This window comes from Anser cygnoides, chromosome 35 (genome assembly GCF_040182565.1).
Source record: "Anser cygnoides isolate HZ-2024a breed goose chromosome 35, Taihu_goose_T2T_genome, whole genome shotgun sequence".
NCBI classification, from domain to species: domain Eukaryota; kingdom Metazoa; phylum Chordata; class Aves; order Anseriformes; family Anatidae; genus Anser; species Anser cygnoides.
Genome location: NC_089907.1, coordinates 1,271,042 through 1,286,889, shown reverse-complemented (window position 1 = coordinate 1,286,889; position 15,848 = coordinate 1,271,042). Strand labels below are relative to the sequence as shown.

The 15,848-nt window shown below is 53.0% G+C and overlaps 3 protein-coding genes across 5 annotated transcripts in view; all 3 read left to right on the top strand.

Annotated features, from left to right (window-relative positions):
• Positions 1 to 114: 114 nt before the first annotated feature.
• Positions 115 to 15,848, top strand: part of LOC136788360 (butyrophilin subfamily 3 member A2-like) — a 40,571-nt gene continuing 24,837 nt past the window's right edge. The window contains exons 1-4 of the mRNA XM_066986796.1: positions 115 to 426; positions 831 to 1,178; positions 1,905 to 2,186; positions 2,316 to 2,420. Coding sequence (XP_066842897.1) covers positions 327 to 426; positions 831 to 1,178; positions 1,905 to 2,186; positions 2,316 to 2,420 — 835 coding nt within the window. The 5' untranslated portion in view covers positions 115 to 326. The remainder of the gene's footprint in view (positions 427 to 830; positions 1,179 to 1,904; positions 2,187 to 2,315; positions 2,421 to 15,848) is intronic.
• On the top strand, positions 3,300 to 6,600 carry LOC136788309 (butyrophilin subfamily 1 member A1-like). The gene is made up of 12 exons (XM_066986590.1): positions 3,300 to 3,311; positions 3,663 to 3,683; positions 3,958 to 3,978; positions 4,064 to 4,084; positions 4,338 to 4,358; positions 4,444 to 4,464; positions 4,673 to 4,693; positions 4,783 to 4,803; positions 4,903 to 4,923; positions 5,146 to 5,239; positions 5,397 to 5,429; positions 5,607 to 6,600. Exons 1-12 carry the CDS (start codon positions 3,300 to 3,302, stop codon positions 6,233 to 6,235), a joined length of 936 nt encoding a protein of 311 aa, XP_066842691.1. The 3' UTR covers positions 6,236 to 6,600.
• Positions 8,377 to 14,816, top strand: LOC136788368 (butyrophilin subfamily 3 member A2-like). 3 transcript variants are annotated; one of them, XM_066986826.1, is made up of 8 exons: positions 8,377 to 8,728; positions 9,132 to 9,479; positions 10,199 to 10,480; positions 10,610 to 10,714; positions 11,959 to 11,979; positions 12,193 to 13,448; positions 13,606 to 13,638; positions 13,816 to 14,816. In XM_066986826.1, the coding sequence occupies exons 1-6, from the start codon at positions 8,629 to 8,631 to the stop codon at positions 12,255 to 12,257; spliced, it is 921 nt and encodes a 306-aa protein (XP_066842927.1). In that variant the 5' UTR covers positions 8,377 to 8,628; the 3' UTR covers positions 12,258 to 13,448; positions 13,606 to 13,638; positions 13,816 to 14,816. The 3 variants fall into 3 exon arrangements, with proteins under 3 accessions (XP_066842927.1, XP_066842928.1, XP_066842929.1); XM_066986827.1 differs by having other exon boundaries at positions 8,379 to 8,728; positions 11,590 to 11,979; XM_066986828.1 differs by lacking the exons at positions 8,377 to 8,728; positions 9,132 to 9,479; positions 10,199 to 10,480; positions 10,610 to 10,714; positions 11,959 to 11,979 and having other exon boundaries at positions 12,744 to 13,123; positions 13,318 to 13,338; positions 13,428 to 13,448.

The window sequence follows — 15,848 nt, the reverse complement described above, 5'->3', positions numbered from 1 at the left end:
CAGAGTTTTATTGTTGTCCGGAACTGCGTAAGAGTTGAGGAATTTTGGCATACCCGTGTTTCCCGCAATTCAGCTGGGTGTGGTGAGGGACATCTCTCTCGGTGGGGCTCCCCTGGAGAAGAACCCCTGGGGGCTGCCTGCTGTGTCCCCCACCCCATGATAAGCGCAGTCTCTGTGCCCTGCCCAAGGCGCTGCTGGCTGTGCCTCCTTGTGCCCAGGCCCAAGGGGACTCCTTCCCCATCCGCCCGCAGTACCTGCAGCCCCTCGGTCCCCTCATTCTTTTGGTCCTGTTTCTGCCCCCAGCTCCTGCTCCCGCTGCAGCACAGATGGGGCTCCCCTGGGGCTGCAGCCGCCCCAGCCTCACCGGCCATGCCAGGGGCCTCCTGACTTCCCTCGTCACTCTGCTCCTCCTCCAGCTGGGATCAGGTAGGATCCCGTGGGGCTGCTGGGGGCTCTCCCCCCTGTGCATGCAGACTTTCTGCCATAGGGTAGGGGAGCGGCCGTGGGGCAGGGGTACCCGAGCCCACAGCTCGGCCCCGACTTGCTTTCACTTTCCCTTTGGTTCTTTCATGCAATACGGGCGCTGCCTCTGCTGCCCTTTCTGGCTCTTCTTCACCTGCCCGAATGCTGCAGACGGCTCCCACTCCCAGCACACCTCCTTCTCCTGCACGTCCTCCCTCTCCTTCTCCCATTTCCCCGGTGGTTTCCCATGGGACACGGGGGACGCAGCACGCACCAACTCATGCACAGCTCGCCCTTTGTCACTCACTGCCCCTAAATTTACAATGGCAAAATCTCACCGCCTCTCTGTGCCCTTCTCCATTGCCCAGCCCAGCTCAGAGTGGAGGGACCAGGCCAGCCTCTCTCTGCCACCGTGGGGCAGGATGTCGTGCTGCCCTGCCACTTGTCCCCTCGACGGAATGCTCGCACCTTGGAGGTGAGGTGGATCCGGGATGATATCTCTGAGACAGTGCACTACTACCGCGATGGAGAGGACCTGTACAGGGAGCAGATGGAGGCATATGCTGGGAGGACAGAGTTGTCCAGAGATGGTCTCTCTGCTGGAAGCCTGGACTTGAGAATCACCAGGGTGAGACCCTCGGATGATGGCCACTACTTCTGCACTGTGAAAGATGTTAACGCTTATCACGAAGCTATTGTGGAGTTGGAGGTATCAGGTTAGTGGCTGGGGTGATGCTCTCAGGGGATGGTCCTTGTGTCCCTGGGTTTGTGTGCCCTACCCAGGGCCCTGTCCCATCCTCACAGCCTTTTGATGAGGCCTTTCAATGTCTGATGGGGCTTTTCCTCCTCTGTCGGTGAGCGAGCGCTTGTCCAGCAAGGAGCCATTCTGCTGCAGGTGTTTTTTTTGTACAGATCAGTTGGTTTAGATAGGTTTTTGTGGTGTCTCGAAGACATCTTGTGATGTCTTGAACTCCATCCCCATGATGTTCGGAGGGCACTTGGCATGGGCTGCTGAGCAGCTCCTTCAGCTGTGCCTGCCATGGGACCAATGACAACATCTGAAGCAGGGAAGAGACCTCTGAGCACCTAGACCTCTGCTTGCTTTTGCTTTTTGTCCTGGGGGAGACCAGAGATGTTGTCTGGAAGTCTCGGGGCATCTTGAACCTGCACAGCCTGGTGCAGAGATGCTGCCTGGAGGTGCTGAAGCTCGGCACCTGGGTTTTCTGGGTGATTTGGGGCCACTGGCATTGTGCAGCCCTGCTGTCTGGATCCAGCACCATCCGGGGTGGTTTGGGGTGAGGGTGGGTGCATGAAGCGCCCAGTCCCAGAGCTGCTGTGGCTGTGGCTGGTCTGGGCTGTGTCTGACATGGGAGCAGATGGGGTCTTTGCCTTGAAATGAATCCCTCCCCAAGTCAAGCCCCAGCCATGGGCTCTTCCCCCAGCCACAGGCGCTGACCCCCACCTCTCCCTGGGGGGCTACGAGGCCGGAGGTGTCCGGGTGCTGTGTCGATCGGCCGGCTGGTACCCGCTGCCGCAGCTGCTGTGGAGGGATGCTCGCGGGCAGCATCTGCCCTCGGTCTCCCAGACACATTCCCAGGACCAGGAGGGGCTCTTTGAAATCGAAGGCACCGTCATCGTGACCGGGAGCGTGGAGGGGCCCTTGTCCTGCGTGGTCAGGAGCAGCCGCCTCCAGCAGGAGCAGGAATCGTCCCTGCACATCGCAGGTACAAATAGCACAGCCAGAGGGAGATGTTCCTGGCCCCTGCAGTTGTCCTGTGCTGGGAGAAGTCTGGGTCTTGCTTTTCCACCCGCGGGCATGGAAACACAGCCCTCTTCCTGGTGCCTTTTCTCAGCTCCCTTCTTCCACAACGCCCAGCCCTGGATGGTGGCTCTGGCTCTGGTCCTCGTGCTTTTGGCTGTGTCCATTGGCCTCGGTGTTTATCTCTTTCGAAAGAAAGGTAAGCTGGCAGCGCAGGGATGGAGCGGAGGGAGGTGTTCTGCAGGGACCCGCGTGGGTCTGGAGCGGGGCTGAGCCTTGGCCCAGAGAGGTGCGTAGGAGGAGGAAGGGAATGTTCTCCTGGGGATCCCAAAGGCCTTAGGATCCTCTTGGGCCTCTGCCTTGGGCAACAAAGGCAGGGGAGAAGGCAAGGGGCCTTGGGTGGGAGGCCAGGGAGCATGGCTGCAGCGTGGGGCTGGTGGGAAGGCCCAGACCCCCTGCAGATGTTCCCACCGAGCAACCAAGCTGCTCTGCTGACCTCCTGTTCCTCCGCCTTTGCTTTTCAGTGGCACAGAGCCAAGAGCTGGGTGAGTCCTTGCAGTCCCTGCCCCAGCCCCTGGGGAAGTGGTGTCCCTGCGGGAGGGACTGGTCTGAGTGGGCTGTGGGGGCTTGTGTGCTGGTGGCTCGGGGGTGCTGGAGGAGCAGCTGGAGCTTGACGGGGGAGTGGGGAGTGCTGGGGCTGGGGCTGCCCTGGGCACGGGACACGGCCGGGATGGCTGAAAGGAACGGGGATCAAGGTGGGGACGGGGAGCGAGCTGCGGGGCTGCCCCGCTCTGCACCGACTCTTCCGGGACAGGGACGTCCTCCACCCGTCCCCATTCCCTTCACCTTGTGCAGAGAGCTGCACAAGTGTCTGTCCTTACTTTTCACCTGCAAAAGCTTTGCTCAGAGCCAGGTCTGGCTGACTGTTGGTCTGGTCCCTCCCAGTCTGGGAGCAAGGTGGTCTGTGCCCATCGCACACAGTATAGATTTTGGTGTCTTCCCATTGGAGCCACCGTGAGATGAGAAGCAGTAACCTCTGATCACGCATTGCTTTTACTTCCTTTTCCAGTGAAAAAGGATGCAGAGCAGGGTAAGTCTCCCTTCACATAACCAAAGATTTGGTGTCTTCCCGTGGGAGGAGCCATGGGCTGAGCAGCTCTCCCTTCTCATCATGCATTGCTCTTGCTTTCCTTTTCCATCGGAACAAGCTGAACAGCTTGGTGAGTCTCCATCTCTTATTGAAATGCATTCAGGTCTAGCCATTAGATGGGTTTTCTCCCCTCATCATACATTGCTTTTGCTTTGCTTTTCGAGAGGAAAAAGCTGAAATGCTGGGTGAGTCTTCTTCAGCCTGAAGAAATTTGAGCTTAGCCTAGTTAGTAGCCCTGGTATGAATTGCTCTCCCCTCTCCTCATCTGTTGCTTTTCTCTTTCTCTTGCAGCTGCACAAGCTACAGAGCTGGGTGAGTGTCCCTCCCAAAATTTAAAATAAATTAAAATAAATAAAATAAAATAATAAAATAAAATAAAATAAATAAAATAAAATAAAATAAAATAAAATAAAATAAAATAAAATAAAATAAAATAAAATAAAATAAAATAAAATAAAATAAAATAAAATAAAATAAAATAAAATAAAATAAAATAAAATAAAATAAAACCTCTGTATTAAGGAAGAATGGTGAAGAGAGATGTTTTCTCTTCTCATCATGTATTGCTTTTACTCTTGTTTTGCAGAGGAAAAAGATGCAAAGCTGGGTGAGTCTCCCTATAAAAACCAAAGCAGTTTGGGGTCCAGTTGAGCTGTCCCCTCTCAACATGTCTTGTTTTTTCACTTTTCCAGAGAAACAAGCTGCAGAGCTGGGTGAGTGTCCCTCCTGAAATTTAAAATAAATGAAATGAAATGAAATGAAATGAAATGAAATGAAATGAAATAAAATAAAATAAAATAAAATAAAATAAAATAAAATAAAATAAAATAAAATAAAATAAAATAAAATAAAATAAAATAAAATAATATAAAACAAAGTAAAATAAAAGGCTCTATATTAAGGAAGAAAGGTGAAGAGAGAAGTTTTCTCTTTTCATCATGAGTTGCTTTTACTCTTGTTTTGCAGAGGAAAAAGATGCAAAGCTGGGTGAGTCTCCCTATAAAAACCAAAGCAGTTTGGGGTCCGGTTGAGCTGTCCCCTCTCAACATGCCTTGTTTTTTCACTTTTCCAGAGAAACAAGCTGCAGAGCTTGGTGAGTGTCCCTTCTGAAATTTAAAATAAATGAAAGGAAAATAAATGAAAATAAATGAAATGAAATGAAATGAAAGGAAATGAAATGAAATGAAATAAAACAAAATAAAATAAAATAAAACAAAATAAAAGGCTCTTTATTAAGGAAGAAAGGTGAAGAGAGAAGTTTTCTCTTTTCATCGTGAGTTGCTTTTACTCTTGTTTTGCAGAGGAAAAAGATGCAAAGCTGGGTGAGTCTCCCTATAAAAACCAAAGCAGTTTGGGGTCCGGTTGAGCTGTCCCCTCTCAACATGCCTTGCTTTCCTTTTCTTTTTTCTAGTGGAGCAAGCTGCAGAGCTGGGTGAGTATCCCTCCCCAAACTGAAAACAAAAAATGGAGGTCCAGCCATGGGATCAGAAGCTGTCCCCTCTCACCATGCCTTGTTTTTTCACTTTTCCAGAGAAACAAGCTGCAGAGCTGGGTGAGTGTCCCTCCTGATATTTAGAATAAAATAAAAAATAAAATTAAATAAATAAAATAAAATAAAATAAAATAAAATAAAATAAAATAAAATAAAATAAAATAAATGGGTCTGTATTAAGGAAGAAATGCGAAAAGAGAAGTTTTCTCTTTTCATCATGAGTTGCTTTTACTCTTTTTTTGCAGAGGAAAAAGATGCAAAGCTGGGTGAGTCTCCCTATAAAAACCAAAGCAGTTTGGGGTCCGGTTGAGCTGTCCCTTCTCATCATGCCTTGCTTTTTTTTTCTTTTTTCTAGTGGAGCAAGCTGCAGAGCTGGGTGAGTGTCCCCTTCTTGGGCCCCAGGGCAATGCCATGGTGATGTGCAGGGGAGGGTGGGCAGCTGGGACAGAGCAGCCCAGGGCTGGACCCTCACCCTGCCCACACCCACTGGGCACCGGCCGTGGGTTGTGACCAGCTCTCCCCTCTCCTTCCAGCATGGAGAAGGTTTCTGCTGCCTCAAAATAGAGGTAGGTGTGCATTGGGTTGCCCTCTGCAGTGCTTCTCCTGCCCTTGCTGGGGCATGTTCAGGAGCCAAGAGGTGCCCCATCTCCTGCCCCGTGGGGCAGCTCCTGGCCCCGAGCTGGGGAAAGCCTGCCCAGGGCTGAGCTCTGCCCCTGATGGCCTGGCTCCTTCTGTCCCTGCAGTGAAGGTGACCCTGGATCCGGACACGGCTCATCCACGGCTCATCTTCTCAGAGGCCTTCAGCAGTGTGAGATGGGAAAGTGAATGGCAGCAGGTGCCTGACAGCCAGGAGAGATTTGACCGTTGGTGCTGCGTGCTGGGCCGTGAGGAGTTCAGAGAGGGGAGGCACTGCTGGGTGGTGGAGGTCGAGGGGGAGCACCGAAAATGTTCTTGGTGGGCTGTTGGGGTGGCCAGGGCATCTGTGGAGAGGAAGAAAGGGATCAGCATATGCCCCAAAGAAGGGATCTGGGCTGTTCAGTACAATGAAGGAGATCTCGTGTCTCTTACAACTCCTCGCACCTACTTCTCCCTGTCCCCCGTCCCCATGAGGATCTGGGTCTGTCTGGACTGTACCCAGCAGCAGGTGTCTTTTATCAACGCTGACAATGGGGTGGAGATCTTCACATTCACAGCAGCCTCCTTCAATGGGGAGAGCATCCGCCCCTGGTTTTTGCTGGAAAAGCCAGGAATTCAGCTGTGCCTGAGGGACAGCACCCCCCAGACCCTGTCCCCAGCCCTGGGGGGCTCCTGCCCTTCTCCACCCACTCCTGGATCACCTCTCCTTGGTCCTGCAGGAGCAGCACAGGAATGAGGGGCAGTGGGGCCAGAGGCTGCCCCGTGTTCCTCCCCGCTGCTCCAGTGCCGGGGCACAAGCCCTGCTGGCACCCGCGGGTCTCACCCTGCCTCTGAGCCCCAGCAGGCAGCACAGGGGCTGCAGCAGCTCTCCACGCTCCTCTCCCCTCTGCTTGCACTGCTTGCAGACCCCAGTGCAAGGGATGTGGTCACCGTGTGCTGCCGGCCATTGCAGGCCACCTTTGCCTCCTAGTTTGGGGTTGATCTTTGCTCTGTGCCTGGTGCTGAGCATGAGCAGCCTGTGGGGGCTCTTTGTTCCCTCCTCTGGAGCACACCAAGGCACAGCAGCAGCAGGACTGTGGCAAATAAAGTTTTGCACAGGAAGATGGAATCTGGCAGTGGCATTTCCTGGGTGCTTCTGTCCTCAGGCTTTGCTGCCTGGGAAGGCGTCTTGCAGCAGACCGTCTCCTTGGTGTTGGTCCTGGGAGTCAGAGCCAGGAGGAACCTAAGCTCCAGCTGCTCCCTGTTCCCCAGCTGATGCCTGGGACCCACTTGTCCCAGCTGCGTCATTGCCCTACCCTGGGGCCACCCAAAGAGCTTCCAGCCTCCCATCACGCAGGCTCTGCAGAGGCTATGCTCACAGGGGGGCATCACCGGCTCTTGGAAGTCCTCCAGGCAGAGGGAGCAGGTGCTCTCAGGCTTCAGCCATGAATCACAGAATAGCCCAGATCGGTAGGGACCCAACAGGACTATCGACTCCGTTTTCTGGCTCCACAAAGTACCTACCAAAAATCAGACCCTTTCCCTGAGAGCCTTCTCCAAACGCTCCTTGAGCTGCGGTAGGCTCAGGGCCATGGCCATGTCCCTGGGGAGCCTGTTCCAGTGCCCAACCACCCTCTCAGGGAAGAACATTTTCTGAACAGCCCGCCTGAGCCTCCCCTGTGGCAGCTCCATGCCGTTCCCTATCAAGTGACAGACCAATGGCTTCTCTGGTCCTACTTCTGCTGTTTAGATATTTTTGAAAAATCCTTTTTATTGTCCCCCACACTACTGTCAAGCTTCAACTCAAATTGAGCTTTGGCCATTTGAATCTTTCCCCATAGGAATTAGGGCAGCATATCCAGAGGTGTGCCTTAGTTCCTTAAAGAACAGAAGGTCATCCATGTCATCATCTTGGCTGAATGCTGAAGCTGTCCCTCCTGTCTTTGGAAGCCATTTCCATGCCCAAGCCCCCACCCTGCTGCAACAGGGCTTCTCTTTCCAGAGGGTGAATGGTCTGCCCATTTCTTCCTCCTCTGGGATGGCCAGAGCTGGGGAGTGGGGCTGGTTCTTCGCCCTCACCACTCTGGGCAAAGGGTGGCAGCACGACGGTCAGCACTGAGGTGCAGAAAACAAACTTCACAACTCCTGAAGAGTTATAAAGCAGGTATGTTTATTGCAGTGCTGGGTGCAAGGGGATCGCTCCTCCTAGCTTGCACACCAATGGTTACTGCCAGGGTGTTTATATTGATGGCATATATGCATATTCATTTCATTTCCCGAAAGTCTCTTACATATTCATTGGGTCTCTGGAGAATCATTAACATAGGTTCCCACCCCTATTCGCATGCACGCTAGAGTCCTCGGGTGGTCCTCCAGTGTACTCTGGTGGTCTTTTGATGAAGGACAGAAGTCTTCCTCGCTGCTAAACTTCTGACCCTTCCTTTTATTTACAGACTTCAGCAATCCAAGCCAGTTCTTGCTGGTTCCATTATCTATGCATGCAGTCTTTTACTCCCTTATCGTTGGGATTGCCCTCTCCTTGTGGTTAACACACAATTGTGTTACCTAAGAAGTACAGATTCAACATCCTTTACCTTGTTCCCTGCCTCAGTCTTTTACAGTCACCCTGTCCTCCTCCCTGCCTCAGTCCTGTCCTTGAGATTGATATACAAGAAAGTCCCTGTGTTAGCTAAAACCTGCAAAATCGCCATGCTTTCCCTTGTTCCCTGTCTCAGCACCCAGCTGAGCAACTTTCCCTGCAGCCTCTGATCCCGCTCTGCTCTGGAGCCTCTTGCTCCCATCCCCCAAGTGTCCGAGCTCCTCCCAGAGTTTTATTGTTGTCCGGAACTGCGTAAGAGTTGAGGAATTTTGGCATACCCGTGTTTCCCGCAATTCAGCTGGGTGTGGTGAGGGACATCTCTCTCGGTGGGGCTCCCCTGGAGAAGAAGCCCTGGGGGCTGCCTGCTGTGTCCCCCACCCCATGATAAGCGCAGGCTCTGTGCCCTGCCCAAGGCGCTGCTGGCTGTGGCTCCTTGTGCCCAGGCCCAAGGGGACTCCTTCCCCATCCGCCCGCAGTACCTGCAGCCCCTCGGTCCCCTCATTCTTTTGGTCCTGTTTCTGCCCCCAGCTCCTGCTCCCGCTGCAGCACAGATGGGGCTCCCCTGGGGCTGCAGCCGCCCCAGCCTCACCGGCCATGCCAGGGGCCTCCTGACTTCCCTCGTCACTCTGCTCCTCCTCCGGCTGGGCTCAGGTAGGATCCTGCGGGGCTGCTGGGGGCTCTCCCCCCTGTGCATGCAGACTTTCTTCCATAGGGTAGGGGAGCGGCCGTGGGGCAGGGGGACCCGAGCCCACCGCTCGGCCCCGACTTGCTTTCACTTTCCCTTTGGTTCTTTCATGCAATACGGGCGCTGCCTTGACTGCCCTTTCTGGCTCTTCTTCACCTGCCCGAATGCTGCAGAGGGCTCCCACTCCCAGCACACCTCCTTCTCCTGCACGTCCTCCCTCTCCTTCTCCCATTTCCCTGGTAGTTTCCTATGGGACACGGGGGACGCAGCACGCACCAACTCATGCACAGCTCACCCTTTGTCACTCACTGCCCCTAAATTTACGATGGCAAAATGTCACCTCCTCTCTGTGCCTTCTCCATTACCCAGCCCAGCTCAGAGTGGTGGGACCAGGCCAGCCTCTCTCTGCCACCGTGGGGCAGGATGTCGTGCTGCCCTGCCACTTGTCCCCTCGACGGAATGCTCGCACCTTGGATATCAGGTGGATCCGGGATGATATCTCTGAGACAGTGCACTACTATCGCAATGGAGAGGACCTGTACAGGGAGCAGATGGAGGCATATGCTGGGAGGACAGAGTTGTCCAGAGATGGTCTCTCTGCTGGAAGCCTGGACTTGAGAATCACCAGGGTGAGACCCTCGGATGATGGCCACTACTTCTGCACTGTGAAAGATGTTAACGCTTATCACGAAGCTATTGTGGAGTTGGAGGTATCAGGTTAGTGGCTGGGGTGATGCTCTCAGGGGATGGTCCTTGTGTCGCTGGGTTTGTGTGCCCTACCCAGGGCCCTGTCCCATCCTCACAGCCTTTTGATGAGGCCTTTCAATGTCTGATGGGGCTTTTCCTCCTCTGTCGGTGAGCGAGTGCTTGTCCAGCAAGGAGCCATTCTGCTGCAGGTGTTTTTTTTGTACAGATCAGTTGGTTTAGATAGGTTTTTGTGGTGTCTCGAAGACATCTTGTGATGTCTTGAACTCCATCCCCATGATGTTCGGAGGGCACTTGGCATGGGCTGCTGAGCAGCTCCTTCAGCTGTGCCTGCCATGGGACAACATCTGAAGCAGGGAAGAGACCTCTGAGCACCTAGACCTCTGCTTGCTCTTGCTTTTTGTCCTGGGGGAGACCAGAGACGTTCTCTGGAAGTCTCGGGGCATCTTGAACCAGCACAGCCTGGTGCAGAGATGCTGCCTGGAGGTGCTGAAGCTCGGCACCTGGGTTTTCTGGGTGATTTGGGGCCACTGGCATTGTGCAGCCCTGCTCTCTGAATCCGGCACCATCCGGGGTGGTTTGGGGTGAGGGTGGGTGCATGAAGCGCCCAGTCCCAGAGCTGCTGTGGCTGTGGCTGGTCTGGGCTGTGTCTGACATGGGAGCAGATGGGGTCTTTGCCTTGAAATGAATCCCTCCCCAAGTCAAGCCTCAGCCGTGGGCTCTTCCCCCAGCCACAGGCGCTGACCCCCACCTCTCCCTCGGGGGCTACGAGGCCGGAGGCGTCCGCGTGCTGTGTCGATCGGCCGGCTGGTACCCGCTGCCGCAGCTGCTGTGGAGGGATGCTCGCGGGCAGCACCTGCCCTCGGTCTCCCAGACACATTCCCAGGACCAGGAGGGGCTCTTTGAAATCGAAGGCGCCATCATCGTGACCGGGAGCATGGAGGGGCCCTTGTCCTGTGTGGTCAGGAGCAGCCGCATCCAGCAGGAGCGGGAATCGTCCCTGCACATCGCAGGTACAAATAGCACAGCCAGGGTGAGGTGTTCCTGGCCCCTGCACTTGTCCTGAGCTGGGAGAAGTCTGGGTCTTACTTTTCCACCCGCGGGCATGGAAACACAGCCCTCTTCCTGGTGCCTTTTCTCAGCTCCCTTCTTCCATAACGCCCAGCCCTGGAAGGTGGCTCTGGCTCTAGTCCTCGTGCTTTTGGCTGTGTCCATTGGCCTCGCTGTTTATCTCTTTCTGAAGAAAGGTAAGCTGGCAGCACAGGGATGGAGCGGAGGGAGGTGTTCTGCAGGGACCCGCGTGGGTCTGGAGTGGGGCTGAGTCCTGGCTCAGGGAGGTGCGTAGGAGGAGGAAGGGAATGTTCTCCTGGGGATCCCAAAGGCCTTAGGATCCTCTTGGGCCTCTGCCTTGGGCAACGAAGGCAGGGGAGAAGGCAAGGGGCCTTGGGTGGGAGGCCAGGGAGCATGGGTGCAGCGTGGGGCTGGTGGGAAGGCCCAGACCCCCTGCAGATGTTCCCACCGAGCAACCAAGCTGCTCTGCTGACCTCCTGTTCCTCCGCCTTTGCTTTTCAGTGGCACAGAGCCAAGAGGTGTCCTTACAGTCCTTGCAGTCCCTGCCCCCAGCCCCCTGGGGAAGTGGTGTCCCTGCGGGAGGGACTGGGCTGGGTGGGCTGTGGGGGCTTGTGTGCTGGTGGCTCGGGGGTGCTGGAGGAGCAGCTGGAGCCTGACAGAGGAGTGGGGAGTGCTGGGGCTGGGGCTGCCCTGGGCACGGGACACGGCCGGGATGGCTGAAAGGAACGGGGATCAAGGTGGGGACGGGGAGCGAGCTGCGGGGCTGCCCCGCTCTGCACCGACTCTTCCGGGACAGGGACGTCCTCCACCCGTCCCCATTCCCTTCAGCTTGTGCAGAGAGCTGCACAAGTGTCTGTCCTTACTTTTCACCTGCAAAAGCTTTGCTCAGAGCCGGGTCTGGCTGACTGTTGGTCTGGTCCCTCCCAGTCTGGGAGCAAGGTGGTCTGTGCCCATCGCACAATGTATAGATTTTGGTGTCTTCCCATTGGAGCCACCGTGAGATGAGAAGCAGTAACCTCTGATCACGCATTGCTTTTACTTCCTTTTCCAGTGAAAAAGGATGCAGAGCAGGGTAAGTCTCCCTTCACATAACCAAAGATTTGGTGTCTTCCCGTGGGAGGAGCCATGGGCTGAGCAGCTCTCCCTTCTCATCATGCATTGCTCTTGCTTTCCTTTTCCATCGGAACAAGCTGAACAGCTTGGTGAGTCTCCATCTCTTATTGAAATGCATTCAGGTCTAGCCATTAGATGGGTTTTCTCCCATCATGCATTGCTTTTGCTTTGCTTTTCAAGAGGAAAAAGCTGAAATGCTGGGTGAGTCTTCTTCAGCCTGAAGAAATTTGAGCTTAGCCTAGTTAGTAGCCCTGGTATGAATTGCTCTCCCCTCTCATCATCTGTTGCTTTTCTCTTTCTCTTGCAGCTGCACAAGCTACAGAGCTGGGTGAGTGTCCCTCCTGAAATCTAAAATAAATTAAAATAAATTAAATAAAATAAAATAAAATAAAATAAAATAAAATAAAATAAAATAAAATAAAATAAAATAAAATAAAATAAAATAAAATAAAATAAAATAAAATGCTCTGTATTAAGGAAGAAAGGTGAAAAGAGAAGTTTTCTCTTTTCATCATGAGTTGCTTTTACTCTTGTTTTGCAGAGGAAAAAGATGCAAAGCTGGGTGAGTCTCCCTATAAAAACCAAAGCAGTTTGGGGTCCGGTTGAGCTGTCCCCTCTCAACATGCCTTGTTTTTTCACTTTTCCAGAGAAACAAGCTGCAGAGCTGGGTGAGTGTCCCTCCTGAAATTTAAAATAAATGAAATGAAATGAAATAAAATACAATAAAATAAAATAAAATAAAATAAAATAAAATAAAATAAAATAAAATAAAATAATATAAAACAAAGTAAAATAAAAGGCTCTATATTAAGGAAGAAAGGTGAAGAGAGAAGTTTTCTCTTTTCATCATGAGTTGCTTTTACTCTTGTTTTGCAGAGGAAAAAGATGCAAAGCTGGGTGAGTCTCCCTATAAAAACCAAAGCAGTTTGGGGTCCAGTTGAGCTGTCCCCTCTCAACATGCCTTGTTTTTTCACTTTTCCAGAGAAACAAGCTGCAGAACTTGGTGAGTGTCCCTTCTGAAATTTAAAATAAATGAAATGAAAATAAATGAAAATAAATGAAATGAAATGAAATGAAATGAAATGAAAGGAAATGAAATGAAATGAAATAAAACAAAATAAAATAAAATAAAACAAAATAAAAGGCTCTGTATTAAGGAAGAAAGGTGAAGAGAGAAGTTTTCTCTTTTCATCATGAGTTGCTTTTACTCTTGTTTTGCAGAGGAAAAAGATGCAAAGCTGGGTGAGTCTCCCTATAAAAACCAAAGCAGTTTGGGGTCCGGTTGAGCTGTCCCCTCTCAACATGCCTTGCTTTCCTTTTCTTTTTTCTAGTGGAGCAAGCTGCAGAGCTGGGTGAGTATCCCTCCCCAAACTGAAAACAAAAAATGGAGGTCCAGCCATGGGATCAGAAGCTGTCCCCTCTCACCATGCCTTGTTTTTTCACTTTTCCAGAGAAACAAGCTGCAGAGCTGGGTGAGTGTCCCTCCTGATATTTAGAATAAAATAAAAAATAAAATTAAATAAATAAAATAAAATAAAATAAAATAAAATAAAATAAAATAAAATAAAATATATAAAATAAAATAAATGGGTCTGTATTAAGGAAGAAATGCGAAAAGAGAAGTTTTCTCTTTTCATCATGAGTTGCTTTTACTCTTTTTTTGCAGAGGAAAAAGATGCAAAGCTGGGTGAGTCTCCCTATAAAAACCAAAGCAGTTTGGGGTCCGGTTGAGCTGTCCCTTCTCATCATGCCTTGCTTTTTTTTTCTTTTTTCTAGTGGAGCAAGCTGCAGAGCTGGGTGAGTGTCCCCTTCTTGGGCCCCAGGGCAATGCCATGGTGATGTGCAGGGGAGGGTGGGCAGCTGGGACAGAGCAGCCCAGGGCTGACCCCTCACCCTGCCCACACCCACTGGGCACTGGCCGTGGGTTGTGACCAGCTCTCCCCTCTCCTTCCAGCATGGAGAAGGTTTCTGCTGCCTCATAATAGAGGTAGGTGTGCATTGAGTTACCCTCTGCAGTGCTTCTCCTGCCCTTGCTGGGGCATGTTCAGGAGCCAAGAGGTGCCCCATCTCCTGCCCCGTGGGGCAGCTCCTGGCCCCGAGCTGGGGAAAGCCTGCCCAGGGCTGAGCTCTGCCCCTGATGGCCTGGCTCCTTCTGTCCCTGCAGTGAAGGTGACCCTGGATCCGGACACGGCTCATCCACGGCTCATCTTCTCAGAGGCCTTCAGCAGTGTGAGATGGGAAAGTGAATGGCAGCAGGTGCCTGACAGCCAGGAGAGATTTGACCGTTGGTGCTGCGTGCTGGGCCGTGAGGAGTTCAGAGAGGGGAGGCACTGCTGGGTGGTGGAGGTCGAGGGGGAGCACCGAAAATGTTCTTGGTGGGCTGTTGGGGTGGCCAGGGCATCTGTGGAGAGGAAGAAAGGGATCAGCATATGCCCCAAAGAAGGGATCTGGGCTGTTCAGTACAATGAAGGAGATCTCGTGTCTCTTACAACTCCTCGCACCTACTTCTCCCTGTCCCCCGTCCCCATGAGGATCTGGGTCTGTCTGGACTGTACCCAGCAGCAGGTGTCTTTTATCAACGCTGACAATGGGGTGGAGATCTTCACATTCACAGCAGCCTCCTTCAATGGGGAGAGCATCCGCCCCTGGTTTTTGCTGGAAAAGCCAGGAATTCAGCTGTGCCTGAGGGACAGCACCCCCCAGACCCTGTCCCCAGCCCTGGGGGGCTCCTGCCCTTCTCCACCCACTCCTGGATCACCTCTCCTTGGTCCTGCAGGAGCAGCACAGGAATGAGGGGCAGTGGGGCCAGAGGCTGCCCCGTGTTCCTCCCCGCTGCTCCAGTGCCGGGGCACAAGCCCTGCTGGCACCCGCGGGTCTCACCCTGCCTCTGAGCCCCAGTGGGCAGCACAGAGGCTGCAGCAGCTCTCCACGCTCCTCTCCCCTCTGCTTGCACTGCTTGCAGACCCCAGTGCAAGGGATGTGGTCACCATGTGCTGCCGGCCATTGCAGGCCACCTTTGCCTCCTAGTTTGGGGTTGATCTTTGCTCTGTGCCTGGTGCTGAACATGAGCAGCCTGTGGGGGCTCTTTGTTCCCTCCTCTGGAGCACACCAAGGCACAGCAGCAGCAGGACTGTGGCAAATAAAGTTTTGCACAGGAAGATGGAATCTGGCAGTGGCATTTCCTGGGTGCTTCTGTCCTCAGGCTTTGCTGCCTGGGAAGGCGTCTTGCAGCAGACCATCTCCTTGGTGTTTGTCCTGGGAGTCAGAGCCAGGAGGAACCTAAGCTCCAGCTGCTCCCTGTTCCCCAGCTGATGCCTGGGACCCACTTGTCCCAGCTGCGTCATTGCCCTACCCTGGGGCCACCCAAAGAGCTTCCAGCCTCCCATCACGCAGGCTCTGCAGAGGCTATGCTCACAGGGGGGCATCACCGGCTCTTGGAAGTCCTCCAGGCAGAGGGAGCAGGTGCTCTCAGGCTTCAGCCATGAATCACAGAATAGCCCAAATCGGTAGGGACCCAACAGGACTATCGACTCCGTTTTCTGGCTCCACAAAGTACCTACCAAAAATCAGACCCTTTCCCTGAGAGCCTTCTCCAAACGCTCCTTGAGCTGCGGTAGGCTCAGGGCCATGGCCATGTCCCTGGGGAGCCTGTTCCAGTGCCCAACCACCCTCTCAGGGAAGAACATTTTCTGAACAGCCCGCCTGAGCCTCCCCTGTGGCAGCTCCATGCCATTCCCTATCAAGTGACAGACCAATGGCTTCTCTGGTCCCACTTTTGCTGTTTAGATATTTTTGAAAAATCCTTTTTATTGTCCCCCACACTACTGTCAAGCTTCAACTCAAATTGAGCTTTGGCCATTTGAATCTTTCCCCATAGGAATTAGGGCAGCATATCCAGAGGTGTGCCTTAGTTCCTTAAAGAACAGAAGGTCATCCATGTCATCATCTTGGCTGAATGCTGAAGCTGTCCCTCCTGTCTTTGGAAGCCATTTCCATGCCCAAGCCCCCACCCTGCTGCAACAGGGCTTCTCTTTCCAGAGGGTGAATGGTCTGCCCATTTCTTCCTCCTCTGGGATGGCCAGAGCTGGGGAGTGGGGCTGGTTCTTCGCCCTCACCACTCTGGGCAAAGGGTGGCAGCACGACGGTCAGCACTGAGGTGCAGGAAACAAACTTCACAACTCCTGAAGAGTTATAAAG

Excerpts from the sequence above, each read along its gene's own strand:
- LOC136788368 (XM_066986826.1), top strand. The coding sequence starts at position 8,629 with ATGGGGCTCCCCTGGGGCTGCAGCCGCCCCAGCCTCACCGGCCATGCC. Across the intron at positions 8,729-9,131 it reads CCTCCTCCGGCTGGGCTCAG|CCCAGCTCAGAGTGGTGGGA; the intron begins GTAGGATCCTGC and ends TCCATTACCCAG. Across the intron at positions 11,980-12,192 it reads TGCACAAGCTACAGAGCTGG|AGGAAAAAGATGCAAAGCTG; the intron begins GTGAGTGTCCCT and ends CTTGTTTTGCAG.
- LOC136788309 (XM_066986590.1), top strand. Across the intron at positions 3,684-3,957 it reads TGCACAAGCTACAGAGCTGG|AGGAAAAAGATGCAAAGCTG; the intron begins GTGAGTGTCCCT and ends CTTGTTTTGCAG. Across the intron at positions 3,979-4,063 it reads GGAAAAAGATGCAAAGCTGG|AGAAACAAGCTGCAGAGCTG; the intron begins GTGAGTCTCCCT and ends TCACTTTTCCAG.